This window comes from Dasypus novemcinctus, chromosome 19 (assembly GCF_030445035.2).
Source record: "Dasypus novemcinctus isolate mDasNov1 chromosome 19, mDasNov1.1.hap2, whole genome shotgun sequence".
Classification (NCBI taxonomy): domain Eukaryota; kingdom Metazoa; phylum Chordata; class Mammalia; order Cingulata; family Dasypodidae; genus Dasypus; species Dasypus novemcinctus.
In genome coordinates, this window is record NC_080691.1 from 39,283,875 (window position 1) to 39,302,321 (window position 18,447).

Sequence of the window (18,447 nt, forward strand, 5' to 3'; positions counted from 1 at the left end):
AAAGGTCCAAGAGGTTTATTAGACAGCTAGCCTGTGGCAAGATATGAAATGATTAATGACAATAAAATCACATTCCATCAGCCAAGTGTCACTTGGCATTACAAGACTGCCTCCCCGGGACATCTCTGGGCTCTCATTTCCTAACCGGCAGCCCGAAGAAACAAAGTCTCTCAAATCAATATTCTAATGAAGAGGGATTCCAGAGACCGCTAGGAAGAAGAGTGGCTGAGAAAGCCCTGCTACACTTAGCAATGTGGGGAAGAGGTGGGGGACGAGACGCTGAAGGATCAAGCTGCATTTTCAAACACACTAAGAGGGAGACAGGGGTGACAAAACAGCCGCGGGTGGGACCTAACAATGGATCTCTCTTCTACTTCTTCCTCCCGCCTCTCTCCTTGAGGGCCAGGTGGATCACAGCGCCATTTGCCATGTTGTAGTAAGCCAGTGAGTTGGAATCCTTGATGAAAATGCCCTGAAAGAGAGATGGTGGCCCTTAAGTGCTGGGCAACCCCGCCAGAGCACAGTGTGGCAGCCTCAGAACTGACAGGAGGAGGGAGGCTCCTGAAGTGTCCCTGGTTCCTCCCAGAATGCTTTTTCCTTCCTCCCCACCAATCCGTGTGCTTCACATTTGTCAACATCTGGCTCAAAGCTCAAATCCTCAAGATCGCCCCAACTAATCCCAAGGAATTTTGACTCTCAAATCACAGGATCTTTAGGGACCTCTGAGTCCGATGTCCTCATTTTATTGAGCGGGAAACTGAGGCACCTAGTGCCCTTGTGTGACCGAACAGGTATTAGGCTGAGCTGGATTGCCACCTCCATGTCCACTCACAAAGCCAAGCTGCCTGAGATCACACTAGTTGGAATGCCTCCTAATGCTGGGCCCAAACCTGCCAGAGCTCACCCAAATCTTGTCCCCAGATCTCCACCACAGTGATTGAGGCAGGGGTATGGCTGGACCCCCTACAACTCTGTCAAGGCCTCATCCTGTCACGCTAATATGCCCAAGTGTTCCTAAGGCAACAGGACTGCTTCTAGGATGGACTCAGGTGTCCAAACCCAAGTGTCACCCCACTCCTTTCTGTTTTAGGAGGGACTTAAAGTTTCTGGGGCCCAGAGACACTGGGATCTTGAGAAGCACCATGGACACCATGACTCACCTCATACTGCAGCTTCTGTTTCCCTGCCGGCATGCCTGTGGCTTCGTGAATCTTCACCTTGATGACAGAGACCTGTGGGATCGAGAAGAGGACCTTCATCCCCTTGTTCAGGCCTGCAGGAGGAAGCCGTCCCCTGCCCCCTTGGTCCCCATGCATCTGGTGCCAACTAGTGGCAGCAACCAATACCTGGTCTGTGAGTGGGAGGGTAAACACCAGCACCTGTCCATTCAGTTTCCATTCCGTCTTATCCTGCATGTTGGGCACCTGCACTTTGATGGACACTGGACCCTGCAAAACAGGATGTAGCTGTTATGTGGGAGGAAGCCTTGGGCTGGTTGACAGTGTCACCTGCCCACCTGGGCTCCTGGATTCTGACCCCTGGTTCACTACTGATGCCACTTATGACACTGTACAGATCACTTCCCTTTTCTAAGATTTTGGCTTCTTTTTTAAAACGATTCCTGCCCTGCCTCCTGATAAGACTGGAACTAAAGTGAGGAAGTTACATGAAAATGCTCTGCAAACCCCAAGGAGCACCATATACAGAACGGATAGGAACTGTTAAGTCAGAAGATTGGAGTTCCAAAGGGCTTCCCTGTGAACTTGGTCCCTCTGGGCCTCAATGTCATCATCGGGGCACAGGGTGGATCCTACTCCTACACTTCACTGTTGTGAGCATGAAATGGAAAAGTGCAGGAAATACAGTTAGCTCTGAAGAGTGGTTGAGCACCTGATTCCCATATACAAGGTCCTGGGTTCAATCCCCAGTACCTCCTAGAAAAAACAACACTCAGTTCTAGCCGCATGCTAAGTAAGCCCTCAAGAAACAGAATTATTACTACAAAGAAAAAAAACTTCGGTCAAATCTTGCCCCTGCCTTCTCACTGGAGCCCAACAGCTTTCCTAGAGCCCAGCAGTGCAGAGGTTCCCCAACAGGACCCCCCATTCGGCAGACCTCCCAAGGGCTGGCGCTGGGAAGAAAGGTCATGTCATTGGACTCCGGGCCGTGGAGAATTTATCCTATAAATGGAATTTGTGTTTAACTCCCCAGCCACACACAAATTAAAAACTGCGCCCAATATTTCTTGCAGATTTCCAGAGCCCGTTTGCACCTGAGGCCTGCTGCCTGGTCAGCCAGGTCTCACTGGGCCTCTACAACAACGGTTCACCCCGGAGACCACCACCATTGACACATTCCTCTGACTCTTGACCCCACATTTTTGTGTTTGCTCAGACGCCCTCAAAGGCCTCCAGCAGCGGACTCACCCCAGGAGAATGGGCAGGACCAGAAGCCCCTCTCCCCACCAAGCCAGACACCCCAGGCTCACAGACCGCACTCTGGGATCACAGACCTTGTTTCTGCGCAGGAACTCCTCCTCTGGCATGAGGCTGTCTTCTGTCTTCAGTTTCTTGGAGGTGGGCTCATCTTCCATGGGAGGTGGCGGGTGAACGGGGGGCATTGGTGCAGGAGCTGGGACAGGTGCCACAGGTGGAGCGGGCACAAAAGCTATAGGACAGAAATAAGGAGACCGGTGAGGTGGAGGACAGGGTGCAGGATGCTGGGCTGGGGAGAGGTGAGAGAGGAGATTGCAAATGTGTCCCACTTCCACCAGTCTGAGGTGTGCGTGGTCACTCTTTGCTGAGTCTCGCAGCCAGCAAGTTCCTCGGCAGGGGCACCTGGGAGGCCACCCAAAGTGAGCAGCAAGGCAATGAAGAAGGAGCGGGGCTGACAGACGGAGCAGGTGCCAGTTGACAACAGGCATCTGTCTAGGTCTCTCTGCCTGTCCAGATCCTGATCCCTCCAGGCCACATTCGCGCCTCTCTGCGTGCACAGACAAGCTACACCAGTTCAGCCTCTTATCGTCCCAAAGACAATAAGCTGCTGGCTTGGGATCTTTCATGTGGAGAAGTTCGGTTCTCCTCTGGGCTGGGCCTCAGCTGGAAGGGCTGACACTAACACTGACCACTGCTCCGCGGCCAGTCTTTGGCCTGAAGTCCCCAACCCAACAGCCTGGAAAGCAATGTAAGAGACACTGACCTGTTGGCACGATCATGGGGGGTGGGCGGGGTGCCATGATAGGAGGGGCCGAGGGAGGCATGGGCACCACGTTGATCCTGGGCGCATGAATGATGGGCGGCATGGGGGCGATCACTGAGCCTGGGGGCAGGCGGACCACGGACGCCATCGGGGGCCGGGGCATGACAGGCACTGCGGACACAACTGTGGTGCGGACAGGAGGCGGCATCTGTGTTTGGGGGAAATCACAGGTCACAGGAAGCCAAGGCTGGACTCCAAGGGCACACACAGTGGGCAACTCGCCATCAGCAGCCTCTGAGGATGGGAAACTGGACGGCTCCACACAGTCCCTCTGGGGCCAAGAGGCTGCAGCCTCACACCCAGAGTGTGACAAAAACTAGACTGCTGAGAGCTGGGACGACGCTCTCCCACTTGGGACACGGCGGGTCAAGCTCAACCAGCTACTAGTGGCAGACACTGAGAGATCCACTACAGAGGCCGACCTTGGCTCGGGCTCTTGGAGGCAGGCCAGCAGTGCTCAAAGACCAGTTAAGCCCTGCAGCACTCTCTGCCTCAGACATGCTTCTCACATTTGTCACTTGCCTCCCTCCCTGCTTCAAGCCTCCTACGCAGAGCAGGCTAGAGGATCCCACTTCATTTAAAGGGTTCCTTGTCAGCACTCCAGCCCTACCATATAAGGCAGTTGTTGTCCTTCTCAGTCAACAGCCCACCCCAAGAACCAGCCTCTAGAAGGACAGTCACAGGGTGGCTGCTGGCTTACCGCGGGTGGTCGGGGCACCGAGGTGATGGGGGGTGCTGAGCTGGGAATATTGGTAGCTGAAGAGGGAGGCGGTGGCTGCTGGGGGATTTCATTGGGCTTGCTGGGGCCAATCTTTTCTTTGGTGTCGTCTTCCGGCACCAGGCCCTTGGCCTTGTGGATGGCTTCAATCTGCTCCTGGAGGGTGATATTGGCCTGGGCAGCCTGCTGGGTCCGGGCCATGCTGCCCGAGTGGCCATCCCAGGTCACCTGCAAGGAGAGTAAAACCATAGCTTGTTAGACTTCCTGGAACAAGGCTTAAGTGTGGGAGACTGAGGGCAGGGAAGGCACTAGAATCCTTTTTAACTGCACCTTTTCCTCTGGCTTCTGGATCTCTTCCTCACCAATCTTCTTACCGATGGCAGTTTCCTCTACACCAAAGATGTCAGTACGCCGCTCAGCCAACTGTTTCAAGCTGCTCTCGATATCCAGACCTGTATAAAATCACACAACAGAGATAGGGAATATAAAAGCAAGCTAAACCACATGCCCTTCTAACAAGGCAACTTTCCTAGAGTACACGGTAGAGGATGATTCCACAGGACAGGGCCAAGTGCATGCCTGACCTCTCTGGCTTATAGAAGAATGGTGGATCTGAAAGGGCACCTGAGAGGACAAGGCCAAGTGAGTCACAAGAAGCAGAGTCTGGACTAAAACCCCGGGCTCTGGCCTCCTGGGAGTTTCTTCCCTGTTGGGCTGACTCACACATAGTAGTATCAGTGCCATGTTACATTTCAGAAGGAGCTCATCTAAGGAACTCAGCAAACCCCAGCCTTAGCCTCATAAGAGTCTTAGGAATGAGCATCCTGGCTTCAGCTGGATCTTCCTCTGGGATGCCAGCAGGCACATGTCACCCACAGTGCGCCTGCCTTTGGAGGAGTCCTTCTGGAAAATAAAGTGTTTCTTAGTAACACCAAAGATTGTGCCTATCCTCAGTAGTTTTTATTGACTTTGACTGCTTTCTGTTTGCGTAAAGTAAGCTGTCATTTTGAGATACCCACAGGCCAGAGAGTCAGGACTGAGTCAGAGAAGGGGTGTAGACTGGGGAGCTCACCTGGCGCGTACACCTCATCATCACTCTGCTTCTCACGGATGGAGCGATCCCGCTGCTCCAGCCAGCGTGGGTCGAGAAGCCCGATCCGCATGTGTTCCTGCATTTTGCTGGCAGGAATCTTTTCCCCCGTGATGGGAGACACAAGATACTCATCAGGAGCAGGAGCTGGAGGCAGCGGCTTGGAAGCTAAAAGGAAATAGAGATGTTAGAGAGTGCACTGGGGGGCACCCTGGGTTAAGAGGCTGGTGTTTCAAGAATCATTCATTCAAGATACTTCCATTCAGTGCCAGCCTTGTAGCTGACACTGTGCAAGGCACTGGGGCACCAGACACAACTAAGACCTGCCCCTCATCGAGAGGTCCTCAATAGAGGATTACCAAGGTTTACACAAGCTGTCCCAAGCCCTTCTCATTGGGCCTACCTTTCGGGTCATAGTCCTTGCGGACAATAACTTGGTCTGGAGTCGGGGGCAGAGGTGGAGGCATGGGTGTCTCTGGGGGTGGCGGCACTTTCTGCCCTTCTTCTTCATCGTCTGAACCCTGAAAATGAAAGCAGTGGCAGGACTCAGAGAGTGGATGAGAGGTCACGCCTGGCAGCCAGCATCCAGAGTTAAGCCTCCCAGATCGACTGAGGCCAGCCGGCAACAGGCCAAGCTGTTTCCTCACAGCATGAATGGGAGTGCAGAGGCTGTGGTGCTAACACTCCTCCCAGGCATTTCCAGCAGCTGGCACCAGGCAGTCCCAAGAGGCCAAAGGCACTTAGCATGCTGGGGAGGGGCACAGGGGGCGAGTAGGCGCTCAGTGGTAGCTGCTTACACAGAGCAATGCTGGGAGGGAGAGAAGAAGTCAATTCCCACAGACACAGGGGCCCTTTCTTCTTAGGCTGCACAAAAATTCTTTCTAAGGGGAGGAGAGCAGCTTGGCTCTGCAGATTCTGTGCCAGTGCCTGTTTGGAGTGACTGGCTTGAAGTGGGCAGGAGTGGCCAAAAGGAAGCACAGGCTACATTTAGAAAAGCTTTGGGAACTGCTGGACTGTTTGGGCTTAAGAGCGCAAAATGCCGGGAAAGCGTAAGGTGATGCACAAAGGGTTCCCAAACCAAGGGATGGAAAAGAATGGGTGGGAGCAAGGGCTCTGGGCAAAGGGGAAAGGCCACAGAACAAGAGGGCTGGCAAAGCTTTTAGATCCTTGCCTGCCAAACAATCTTTGTGGCCTGAACTGTGGCCTCAGCCTGGCAACTGCACATCCAGTACATCCTTATTCAGAGCCCAGGCCTCCTCTTGAGGCTCAGAGGGGAGCTGGATTTGACTGGTGGACAGCACCAAATTTTCCTCTGGCCCCTGGGAAAAGGTCACCTGTGGGTCCACCCAGGCTCTACCTCATCCATGTCTTGCACTTGGGTGTCCTGATCCAGCTGGGAAGGAGGCTCCTCTGCCTTCTCCTGTTTCTCGTCCTCTTCATCAGACTCGACCTCCATCTCGACCTCCTCACTCTCTCCAAACTTCTCATAGCGCTCCTGAATGAGGATTCGAGCCCCCAGCTCTTCCGGGGTAGTGGGAGGAGGGAAGTTCCCTGGCAGAGAATGAGCCAGAGTCAGAGAGATTCCCCCACAGACACTTTTTCTCCAAGCCCCATCGGTTTGCCTGTCTCCCCTTTCAAGACTGTGAGCTCTCCAATGGCAGGGGTTGTGCTCATCTGTGTATCTCCAGAGAGGCCCACTCAGGGTCTGGCACAGTGAGTCACTGGTTGAGCTGGATTTAATTCCTGACGGTGGAGAGAACTGAAGTTTTCTGTGAGCAGAGATGAAAGAGACACTGGTAAAGCCCTCTGAGAGCCTGCTGCTTCCAGTCTGCCAGAGGGCCCCGAGTCCCTGGCTCCACACCTGAAGTCATTCCTTTTGCAGACCTGACCTACCTTGCTCATTGGGCTGGAAGTCCACAGTTTCTACCACCACAAAATCGTGCCAGTCAATCTGTGCATAGGCCACCCGCTCTTTCTCCTTCTCCTCCTCTTCCTTCTTCCTCTCACGCTCCTGGAACTTGGCCCACTCCACTCGGTAACACACCTGCAGGGATGAGCATGGCGCCGAGCTGAATCAGGGTCTGCTCCCCATGAAGCAGTCCCCCGCCAGTGCCTTCACCTCCTTCAACACAGGATGCTGCTCTGCCCATAAGGGGAACCTCCTGGAGCCAACTCTGGTGTTTGTATTTGGTTTCAGCTAGGCCTAGAGTTTGGAGAGGATGAAAATCCTCAAGGCTGCAGAAACCCTGAGACCCAAAGACAGCTGTTTGTTAAAACCTTAAAGTTTTCTGCTTGAGTTGGCAAGGGGCTCTGTGCTCAGGGTCCCAACCCCCTCCAGGAAGTCTGCGTCATAACCCAGTGCCCACAAGAGAGGCAGCAGCCCAAGAGCCTCAGAAACCAAAGCCTTCATGTAGCCACCCAAACCAGCCAGTACGGATATGCCTTCTCTTCTCAGCTCTGAAACCCTGAGGGACTGGAAAAAAAAATCTATCACCAGACCTGCTCAAGAGTTTGCTTTAGCTAGAATAGAGATGAGGGAGACCTGTTAAAGCTGAGCAACAAAGTAGAAGGTGGCGTTAAATTTGGGAAGCACATGGAATCCAGGTTCCTCTGGCTTTCGTAGCCATAAGGTTGTTCTTCCCACCACTACTGTGCCTAGAACATAACAATGTACTGCCTTAGAGACTGTTTCCAAACACAAAGCAGAGCCCACACAGTCTAACCTTCACCAGCAGAGTAAGTGGTTAGGAGAAATCCTGTTCGGTTTACCTGATCCAAAACTTCTCGGGGATTTTCAGCCTCTTTCTTGAGCTTTGTAAATAAGCCTTTGGGTGGAATCAAGATCTGAAATCGAAAACAATGGTTAGTACGGCATCACCTCCTGGTACGACATGAGGCTAAAGAAGATACCTGCCTGGGCCTGTGGAAAGGCTCACAAAATGAGATAAAGCATGGGATTCTGGGCACTAGGCCCAGTTCTACTAGGCTACATGACTTCACCCAAGATCTTTAATCTCTGAAACTTGGATTTCTTCTACAAAATGGTGACACCATTGCTTAAAGTTGATGTCACCAACTTAAAAGACTGCTGCAGGGATTAACAGAAAGGTCTGCAAGGCCCCTAGTACCGAGCACATGGTCAGTGCGTCTGTGAGACTGATCTGCTCTGATCCTTTTACACCTGATACTCAGGCCTCCCTACATAAGACTGTGGCCCACCTCCCTAGACTTCTGCCCTGCCCCCTTTTTCTCCATAGTATTTATCACCACCTGATATACACTAACACTGCACTTGCCGGGGTCCCCTCTCCACACCACTCCATGAAAACAGGGATTTGTCTCTTCTACTCAATATCCTACTTCCAGCACCTGAAGAATGGCTGGCACTCAAGGTGTATTTATGCAGCAACAAAGGTGGCTTTGTTCTAACCATCCATTGTAGCTGCCCTAACAGTATCTACTGCCATTGGCAAAGTGGCTTAATTCCAGCCTGGCCCTCACGCCTCCACCCCAAAGACTACCTGCTCTGAGGGTTTCCCACAGCAGCAGAACACCAATGCCTGGAAATTAGAAGAGTAAATGGCAATACCCAGGTTCAGAGGAAGAAGGGAATGGGAAAATAAATAAAAAGGGATCCAGAGACCTTTAATCCTGGAAGCTCACTTAAAATTCATACTGTGTACTTAAAATAACCCTTAGCCTTGGGCCTTGAATGATTATTGACTATTCTACTGGCTTCTGGATTTGGTTATTTTCTAAACACGCACATTTTTAACAATTCTTTCCAGTTGTACACTTAGGATGAGTTAAGTCAGAGGAAATCACTACGAATTCTTTCAAGCAGACCTTTAATGCACTGCCTCTAGGCATCAAGAACAGATGTGCAGTCTTTTCCTTTTGGCTGGAACCACCATCTTGCAGTAATTCGCCAAAACGACGAACACAAAGGGAAAGAGGAGAGAGACCCGCTATATGTTTTCTAGGCCTTTTAGAAAACATGGAGTTGTTCCTTTGGTCACATATATGCAAATCTACAAGAATGGTGATATTGTAGACATAAAGGGAATGGGCACTGTTTAAAAAGGAATGCCCCACAAATGTTACCATGGCAAAACAGAAGAGTCTACAACATTACCTAGCATGCTGCTGGCATAGTGGTAAACGAATTAATGTATGCATTGAGCATATTAAGCACTCTAAGAGCCAAGATAGCTTCCTAAAAAGTGTGAAGGAAAATGATCAGAAAAAGAAGGAAGCTAAAGAGAAAGGTACCTGGGTCCAACTGAAACGCCAGCCTACTCCACCCAGGGAAACACACTTTGTGAGAACTAATGGAAAAGAGCCTGAGCTACTGGAACCTATTCCCTATGAATTCATGGCATAAGCGATGTTAAAAAATAAATAACAAAAGATTTGTGGATTGTAAAAAAAAAAGGAGGAAAAAAAAGAACAGATGTGCAGACTGACACACTAAAAGTAGAAGGAAGACAACACCAGGTACACGTGATACAAGAAAGTATGCCACAGGCAAATCTTTGCCAGTGTACTTTGCAATAAGTTAATTTGATTGCTTTAAGTTCCATTATTGACTTGTCCATAGATTCTTAATCGCAGCAATGTAGCATGGTAATTAAGATCTTAGGGTCTAGAGTAAAACTGCCAGAGCATAAGGCCCAGCTCTGCAACTCCTTGCTGTGTGACTCTGGTCAAATTATTTAACTTCTCTGTGCCTCAGAGTCCTCTTCTGTAAAATAAGCATGGTAACAGTGGCTTCCTCACAGGTTCTGGGAAATAAATGAGACAGTACTGCATGTGTAAGTATTCCATAAATGTTAATTATACTATATTAATGTTTTCTGTCACCTATTTAAATATTTTTGCTTTAAAGGTATTTTGTAGAGTGACAAAGGTTTTAGAGTCAATCATGGGTTTCAATCTCAATGCAGCTACATGGTAGCATGAGAGACTGTAAGTGACTTCACCTCTTTTACTTCAGTTTATTCCTCTGGAAGACGGTACAAAACTGACCTCATGGATTCTCGTGAGGCTTAAGTTAGGGAAAAGAAACCAATTATTTTAGGTTTGTTTCTTCTCAGGCTCTATGCTGAGTAACTGGAAATGTAAATGTACTTAAAAGCAGCTAGCACCACCTGGCCTCATCACATGGAGGACACTCACCTAATGGCAGTTACTAATCATGTGCTTCATTTCTCTTTAGAAACAAGCAGCCTGTGTTGCCTTTAAAAAAGAGTAATTGAAGAGAAATCAAGATTTCACATTAAACTGGGATTATAAACATTTTCCCAGAGAAGCAGTACCCTGATAAGCAGTTAAGTGGAAGGAGCCCTTGCCACGAAGTGCCTTCCTTCCCGGGGCCCAGCGCCCAGGCCCCCGCCCCGCCCAGGCACCTTGGTATACTGCTCCACCAGCTTCGTGAAGTAGTTGAAGAGGCTGTGCTGCGGGCGGAGAAAGTCAAATTGGTAATTGCGCTGTTCTTTCTGCATCAGCTGGGTCAGAAACTGGCGCCCATTCCGGGCCACAAACTGAGCCGTCAACTTCACCACATCCAGGTCAAAGGCTGAGATGGAAGGGGGGTCTGCAATGAACTCAAATTCGGGAGGGGGCTCTTTGGGCACGATGGTCTCCTGAATCACCTGGGCTTGGACCTAAGAAGCAGAGGAAGGGTGGGAAAGAGGTGAGGGATGGACTGGTTGCAGAGAGAGGAGGACGGAAGGCACCCTCTGGCAGGATGGTGCTGACCTCTACACTCCTATTAATTATATACACATCACGCTGCCAACTGGTTTAAGAAAACTGTTCCAATTCCTTGGCCAATTGTGGCCTAAACTTCTTGAACAGCCTTGAGCGAGACCCATGCCCCTCTGTATTTGTGGTCAGCATCCCAGCCTAATAAATCCCTCCAAGGGGATGGGGGATGCAGCAAACCCTTATATGCATGCAAAGGATCCCACTGTACAGAGTACTTTCACATTTATCACGTCATGTGCTCTCTTCATGAACCACAAGTACTGTGAATCCTATTTATAGGTAAGGAAACCAAAGGAACCTGGGAGCAGTAAACTGCAATGCAAGGTCTCAGAACCCAACCTCAACTACTCATCTTACTTATCACTGCAAAATGCAGCATTCCCACCTCTTTTCAGGAGAGGGGAAAAGTGAAGGGACCAGTTCAGGTCTGCACAAGAGGCTAAATGTGCTGGTCCTTTCCTGCCTTATTCACAGCCCTCATTGTCCCTGGTGCTGAGCCTTGCCAACTCTGAGCCCAGAGCCGGGAGAGTGGCATTAGAGCACACCAGATGGAGGGGTCCTGGGAAGCGCAGACAGAAATGAAGGGATGGCTCAAGGGGCACACAGGCCATACTGCATCTTTCACATGCCAGGGCACTGTCTTCATTCCAAGGTCAAGGCAGAGAGCAGAGGCTAAGAGCATGGACTTTACAATCCTGACCCTGTGGCCTTGTGAAAATCCCACTTCCCGCAAGCCTCATATTCCTAATCTGTAAAATGGTCACTCAGCTGGCCTCCTCGTGCAGCCACTATGAGGATGCAGTGAGACAAGGCACCTAAATCCCTGAGCAGAGCTTGACAGGCAGTGCTCAGTCATCACCTTACTTCTCTCCCCTGTGTGGTCCTGAGGTTCATGTAAGACAGTCCCCCCCTCTTGGACTGGGGAAGGGGCGGTGCTGGACAAACCTTCTGGGGCAACTGCTGCTGGGTGGCTTGCTGCTGTTGCTGCATGACCTTGGGGATGGCGGCTGAGGGCTCCTGAGCCTTCCCCTCCTTGAACTCGCTGACCTTGTGGCGGTAGTAGGCATGGTAAGGGTCGTTGGGGTTCAGGAAGTTGAATTTGGGGTTGTTGATCTCGTTCTGTCGTATCCTAGCCTCAAATTCAGGCCCGTTTCTGAAAGGAGCAAAAAAGAATCAATACAACAATGCTTGTGAACGCTGAGACCCTCAATAACCCACACTCAAACTGCCTTCTTGCCTCCACCCACTGCTCAAAGGCGCCTGTGGCTCAGCAGCAGAGGGCCTCCCTGAGCCTCCAGGGTCAGCACCATCTCCTCGCTTGGCCAGGACCAGGGCTCCTTTTCCATGGAGTCTCCAGACTGTAGTCATTCCTGGACGACTCTGCCAGTTTTGCCATTTCCCAAATCATCTGGACTGTGGTTTTTTCTTTTAATGCTTCTTTTTTCTGTTATTTTTTTTTTTTAAAGAAAAGTTTACTCTACAACTTCCAGAAAAATTCAGTATTTTACAAGTAGAAGATAGTCTTAAATGCAATGAAAACAAAGCAATGTTGTCAAATTTCAGCCAAAAGATGGCCAAGACTGAGGCCAGTTCTCTTAGTTAAAGAGTAGGATTTGCTGGAGAGGCAGTAAAGATATACTAGCCTCAAAGAGACTTTGGGAAGTGAAGATTGTAAAAAGCTTGAGAATTTAGGCTGTTTCAGTGCCTTGTCCAAGTTCTGTTCCAATCGCTTCACTGACTACTGGTGAGACCCACACAGGACATACCAATCTGCAAGGACCCATGTCCCTGGGAAGGTTCCCTAAATTTATCCCCATGTCTACCAGTCAGACATGCCTTCAAAGACGCAAGAAAATGGAAAAATTCCCCTCTCATGATATTTTTTTTTCTCTCCCCTCTCCCCCCCCCGCCCCAGTTGTCTGTTCTCTGTGTCTATTTGCTGCATGTTCTTCTTTGTCCGCTTCTGTTGTTGTCAGCGGCATGGGAATCTGTGTTTCTTTTTGTTTTGTCATCTTGTTGTGTCAGCTCTCCGTGTGTGCAGTGCCATTCTTGGGCAGGATGAACTTTCTTTCGCGCTGGGCGGCTCTCCTTATGGGACGAACTCCTTGCGCATGGGGCTCCCCTACGCAGGGGGCACCCCTGCATGACACAGCACTCCTTGCGCGCATCAGCACTGCGCACGGGCCAGCTCCACATGGGTCAAGGAGGCCCAGGGTTTGAACCGCAAACCTCTCATGTGGTAGACGGACACCCTGTCCATTGGGCCAAATCTGCTTCCCTCTCATGATGCGTAGAGAACCCTGATAAAGAGCCCCAGTGGTAAAATTCCAAGGCACCACACTTTCATGCAAAACCTGTGTCGGCAGGAACAGCAATGGCCTTAAAGACACAAGATAAGAAGGACACATCCGAGTGTTGGGTTCACTCCCGACTCACTCTGGGATACAGAGTACTTCACTGAACATCTCAACTTCAATTCCCCCATATGTAAAGTGTGGCTAACACCACCTGCTCTCTCTACCTTGAAGTATTCTTGAGATCAAACGAGTCAAGGAAACACCCATGTCTTTCTGAACTGCGGTGGCCTGTAAATGCAAGGGGCTGGTACTCCTCTAAGGCTTGAGGGCTGCTCCATAACTGTCTGGGAGGATTTGGGTATTGAGAGGTCTGTGGGTCTTCCACGGCTCCTCTAGCCATAGCCCTGCACTCAGAGACCACCCCAACACCCCCATGAAAACACAGCTCTGAGGGCCAGCACCAGCTGGATCATCTGTGTTTTCAGACTTTCACTCCCCTGGCCCTGGCAGTCAGTCAAGAGAGGGCAGGAAATGCTGGGTCCCCAGTTAGCCACCACAACAATCTGTGCCATGTGGTAGTCATCAACATCCAGGCGGGCTGCTGAGCACGTTCTGGTCGCACGCTGTGGTGCTGACTAGTAGCAGGAGATCTCAGTTTGACAGTGCTTCAGTCCAACTGAGATATCGTGCTTCTTCCCCCTCCTGAAATAATGCAAACCACACACAGGAAGGAGGGGGAATGCACACTTAAATGCTGCTAAACTAGGCCAACGTGCCCAGAAAACACCCAGGGCAGGTGAAGGGCTGGTAGAAGGAGGGGCTCTGGGTGTGTCCTACACCACTGCCTCCTAAGCCAGAACCTCACACCTGGGAATAATCTGAAAGATAAAACAAGACAGGCATGTTCATTCCAAGCTATTCTGTTGCTTTAGAATAGCTCAGTGTCGATTTTAGGATTTTATACTCTAGCACAAGGAGCAGATTTCAACAGAAAAAGAGAGAATTCTGATTCAACCCAACTGGTGGACTTAGGGGTACTTCTCACTTCAGTATCTTGACAGGAAAATGCAGGGGAGGGAAGGCAACCAAGAGAAAAACCTCCTTTCGGAAAAACACCTTCCTTGGTCACTGGGGATGTCTACAGCTCATGACATCAAAGCAAGTGAACCCAGCAGGCGGGAGGCACAGGCTCCCTGCATACTTGCTTTACCCTAGGGAGAGAAGTTGGTCTGTTCCCCGCATTTCAAAACATGCTTCAAATGTGATTTCACAGATTTCAGAGAGTACTACAAAAGTGACATAAATAGTAACAGTAGCCATAAATCCACCTGTAGATGTGATGTATATTTATTTTTAAAAGAACTTAAATAAATTCATTTCTGTGGCAGCAGGGCTTGGCACAAAATTGTTGGAAAGCTAATTGGGAAAATGTTTAAGAAACCTTGCAAAATGCTCTCTGAGCCAGGAATACACCACCCAGAATTTTCTCCTATGAAAACAATCTAAAAGGGAAAAAAATGCTCAGGGATTTCCTTGAGATATAGCCCTGTTTGCAAAATTCAAATGCTGGAAACAACCTAAAAGGAAAAGACAGGAGATGATGAAATAAAAGGCGGCCCATCCTCTCAACGTGGCACCACCTCTCAACAGAGGACCACGTGAGATCAGGAAGATCACAGGGCAACAGGGCAGGAACATGCTTACATGATGAGAAAGGGGAAAAGCAGGATGTGAAAGTATCTCTGCTGGTGTTACAATACCCTAAAAAAAAAAAAAAAAAATGACAAGGGCCAGAAGAAAACAGGAAAAGTGAAAACAACTGAACTATTCTGGTCGCAAGATTGTGGGTGATTCTTCACCCAACACCCTTTGCTAACTTATTCTGTTTTTAAATTATCAGAGGAAAAGGGGAAGCATGAGAGTTGCTATGAAGCATTAACAGTTTATCTTAAACACATCACATGGTGCCCCAAATCAGACATGGCTCCATGTCCAACCAATCACAGCCCAGTTCTTAATGATATCCAGGTTAATCCAAGTTCTAGAAATGAGATGGGATGAGGCACAGAGCCTGACACCATTAGCTATCAACCAGTGTGATATCTTTCTACATTAGTTTTATCTAGTGTTTGGGAAAAGAAGAAAACACGTGTTAAATGGTGCAGAGTGATGGAGATGTCACCTCAGGACTCTGCTGAGGTCTGGTTCCTGGAGAGCATCCGCCCTCCCTGCCCAGGGCCAACCTACTCTTTCTTCTATATGAGGAGGAGACATCCAGTTTGTTGAGAAAAGCCAGAAATTCAGATTTATATGTGAAAACTCCTGATTTTTAAATAGTGGCAACTAATTTGAGTTTTTAGCAAACATTGTAGGACAAACAACACACCTATAGGATGGATGTGACCTGCTGGCTGTCAACAGAACCCTTTGTATCTTAGGAATTGACAAGTGGCCATCAAGAAGATTCTAACTGAGGATGTGATTGTGTACAGTATGATGGGGAGGGAAAGGGGGAACTTGGACTGATTTCCAAGCCACCTGAGAAGGGAGCAGCAGCTATAATGTATGACAACGTAACTGAACTGCACCACCTCACTCCTGCATCGCAATAACCCTGAGAAGACATTTTATTCCATTTTGCCAGTAGGGCTACTTCGGGCTCTAATGAGAACAGTCAATTCCCTTTTTTCCCTTCCTTGGGCCAGTGGCTCAGACAGACTCCCACACAGACAGACTTATGGTCCCCAACAAAACAGGTTTTCAGGCATTTCCTTAGGCCAGTTTTGGAAGCACGGGTTCCTGGTGACTCTGGGACTGGGCCTGCCTCTTACTCTGCTACATCCGTGCTGGTAGAAATGCCAGTTCCTGCAACTCTGTGGTGTTAAATGAACCAACAGGTTTGAGTAGATAACTCTTCTCTAAAACTGCAGGTATTACCCACTTGTGCTGATTCAGGGGCTCCTGGTGATAAAATCCACCTCTGACCCACACGCTCACAAGTAGCTGTGTTATTACCTGGCCACAAAGCTGGCAGTCTTGTCAACGATGTTTCTGACCTCTGGAGGAGGGTAAATAATCCCCACCACTGGCTTGGAAGGGGTAGAATCCTCCTTTGAGGATGCTTCTTCCTCTGTTGGCTGTGAAAACAGGAAAAGGAAACAAAGTCTTGAAGTTCCTGATTTGGGGCTGGACCCTCCACTAGGATATTGCTGCAAGCAGACTTTCTCACTAGAGAAATCCCACATGCCTCCCTCACGTTAGGATGCTCTCCACTTTAGAGAAGGAACTATTCACTGCACTGTCTGTCTGGGATTATGCTGGGAACAGTGAAGAGCAGCCTCCCTGGTTCTACCCCAGCTGGATTGTCTCAGTGGGACCTGGAATCTGCATTTGTATTTTTACCAAGTGCCCAACAATTCAGAGCCCGGGGGGCTTGGACTACTTTCTCAGAAACTGTGCTCCAGAATCTAGAAGGGTATCCCAACATGCAGCGCAGCACTTGGCATGGTATATTTGATAGTTTTCTAAGAAAAGGAATATGAAACTCTTTGCCAGCAGCTCCTGCATTGAATATCCTTTCCCTCTGTATCCATTCCAGTTTTAACCACCATACAATGCTCAAATGTTTTTTGAGACTCTACTGGAATATTCAATATTAACTGCCCCATAAATTCCTATATTCTTTCCCCACCAGCTTCTTCTCTTAGTAAACAAAGGGTCAAGTCTTATCTCTTAGAAACTTATTAGTTTCTCCCCTGCCCTCGGGTTCCTTTCTGCTACCACCTTCTCCCTGGCCTTCTGACCGCAGCTAAACATCCTGAGTTCTCTCAGTCTTGCCATTCCCACTTCCTGACCCAACATTTGGTCTCCCCCTCTACTTCAAAACAACTCTTGCCAAAGTAAAAAAACAACTGCCTACATCCAACCACAGTGGTTCTGAGTGTCTGACCAGTGACAGCACCTCCACAAAACTCCAATCCTCAGCCCCCAACCCCCTTCTTGCCCATCTTTCCTTCTTACTCTGACCATTCCATGCAAGTTTCCTTCCTGGCTCCTGTTTCACCTCCTGCCCTCTAAATTTTAAAGACTCCCAAAATTCTGTTCTTGGTTCTCTTCACGGAATTCATGGTATCCTCAGTGAAACCACATCCTCTGCTTCCCCTACTACCTCTGAGCTGAACAATCTCTTCCAAAGCTATGTCCTAGCCCAGATCACAGTTTTAGGCCACAGAGTTTTGATACATCACACTCCTGAGCTTGAAACTTGGGCCTCCTTTCCCTTCCTCAGCCTTCCCATCTAATTACTAATGTTAACAACTCCTAACATTTATTAGCACATACTAGGTCCCAAATATTTTTCCAAGTACTTTAAATATATCAGCTTTATATATACAAAAGCCCTGTGAGGAAGATGTTCTGATGACTACTATTTACAGGTGACAAAACTGAAGCATATGGAGAACTTAAATGACCCAAATGGCAAAGCCAGGACTCCAAAAGAGGAGTCTGTGACAAGGGATGGCCCATTCCTTCTTCCCACTCCCCTGCCACAATCTAAGCAGGCCCTCAGCATCCTGTATTTTTTAAAAAGGATTTTATTTATTCCCCCCACACACTCATTGTTTGCGCTGTCTGCTGTGTCCATTTGTTGTGTGCTCTCTGTGTCTGCTTATCTTGTCTTTAGGAGGCACCAAGAACCAAACCCAGGACCTCCCATGTGGGAGGAAGGTGCTCAATCGCTGAGCCACCTCCACTCCCTGCTTTGTTGTGTCTCTCATTGTGTTTTCTCTTTGTGTCTCTTCGCCACACCAGCCTGTCGGGTCAACTTGCTTTCCTGCTTGTTTTCCTGAGGAGGCACTGGGAACTGAACCCAGGACCTCCCATGTGGTAGGTGGGTGCCCAAATACTTGAGCCACATCCACTTTCCTCTCAGCATCCTCTGAATGGACTGACTGACGGGTCTTCTGCCCTCCTAGTGATTCTCCATATCACTGCATACTGGAATATCTAAAACGTGAATCTGTCACTATCCTGCTTAAAACCCTTCCTGTTCTCTCTCCCCCTTGCCTAAAAAAAAAAAAAAAAAGTCAAATCATCAGAATCCCATCTCCTGCCACTGCCTTCCCTACCCTATGATTCAACCACACTTCTCTGTTTACTCTTGATTGGAGGCATCAGCATCTGCTTCTTACCCCACTTCCAAAGGGCTTGGGGAAGAGGCACTTAAATATTTGTGACAAGGGCATGGGCCTCTTCTGTCACGTTCCTGCTGTATTTGCAACCCAAAGCATCTAGTATGTGCTCGATAAATGTTA

At 49.2% G+C, this 18,447-nt stretch overlaps 1 protein-coding gene across 1 annotated transcript in view; it reads right to left on the reverse strand.

Moving 5' to 3' along the window:
* SF3A1 (splicing factor 3a subunit 1) overlaps nucleotides 1–18,447 on the reverse strand; it is a 19,504-nt gene continuing 1,057 nt past the window's right edge. The window contains exons 2-16 of the mRNA XM_004481367.5: nucleotides 16,148–16,269; nucleotides 11,781–11,988; nucleotides 10,475–10,732; nucleotides 7,836–7,910; nucleotides 6,960–7,110; nucleotides 6,424–6,617; nucleotides 5,470–5,587; nucleotides 5,049–5,234; nucleotides 4,307–4,428; nucleotides 3,959–4,204; nucleotides 3,199–3,406; nucleotides 2,513–2,667; nucleotides 1,347–1,448; nucleotides 1,161–1,232; nucleotides 1–472 (exon numbers count right to left, since the gene is read on the reverse strand). Of these exons, the coding sequence (XP_004481424.1) occupies nucleotides 371–472; nucleotides 1,161–1,232; nucleotides 1,347–1,448; nucleotides 2,513–2,667; nucleotides 3,199–3,406; nucleotides 3,959–4,204; nucleotides 4,307–4,428; nucleotides 5,049–5,234; nucleotides 5,470–5,587; nucleotides 6,424–6,617; nucleotides 6,960–7,110; nucleotides 7,836–7,910; nucleotides 10,475–10,732; nucleotides 11,781–11,988; nucleotides 16,148–16,269 (2,319 nt within the window). The 3' untranslated portion in view covers nucleotides 1–370. The remainder of the gene's footprint in view (nucleotides 473–1,160; nucleotides 1,233–1,346; nucleotides 1,449–2,512; nucleotides 2,668–3,198; nucleotides 3,407–3,958; nucleotides 4,205–4,306; nucleotides 4,429–5,048; nucleotides 5,235–5,469; nucleotides 5,588–6,423; nucleotides 6,618–6,959; nucleotides 7,111–7,835; nucleotides 7,911–10,474; nucleotides 10,733–11,780; nucleotides 11,989–16,147; nucleotides 16,270–18,447) is intronic.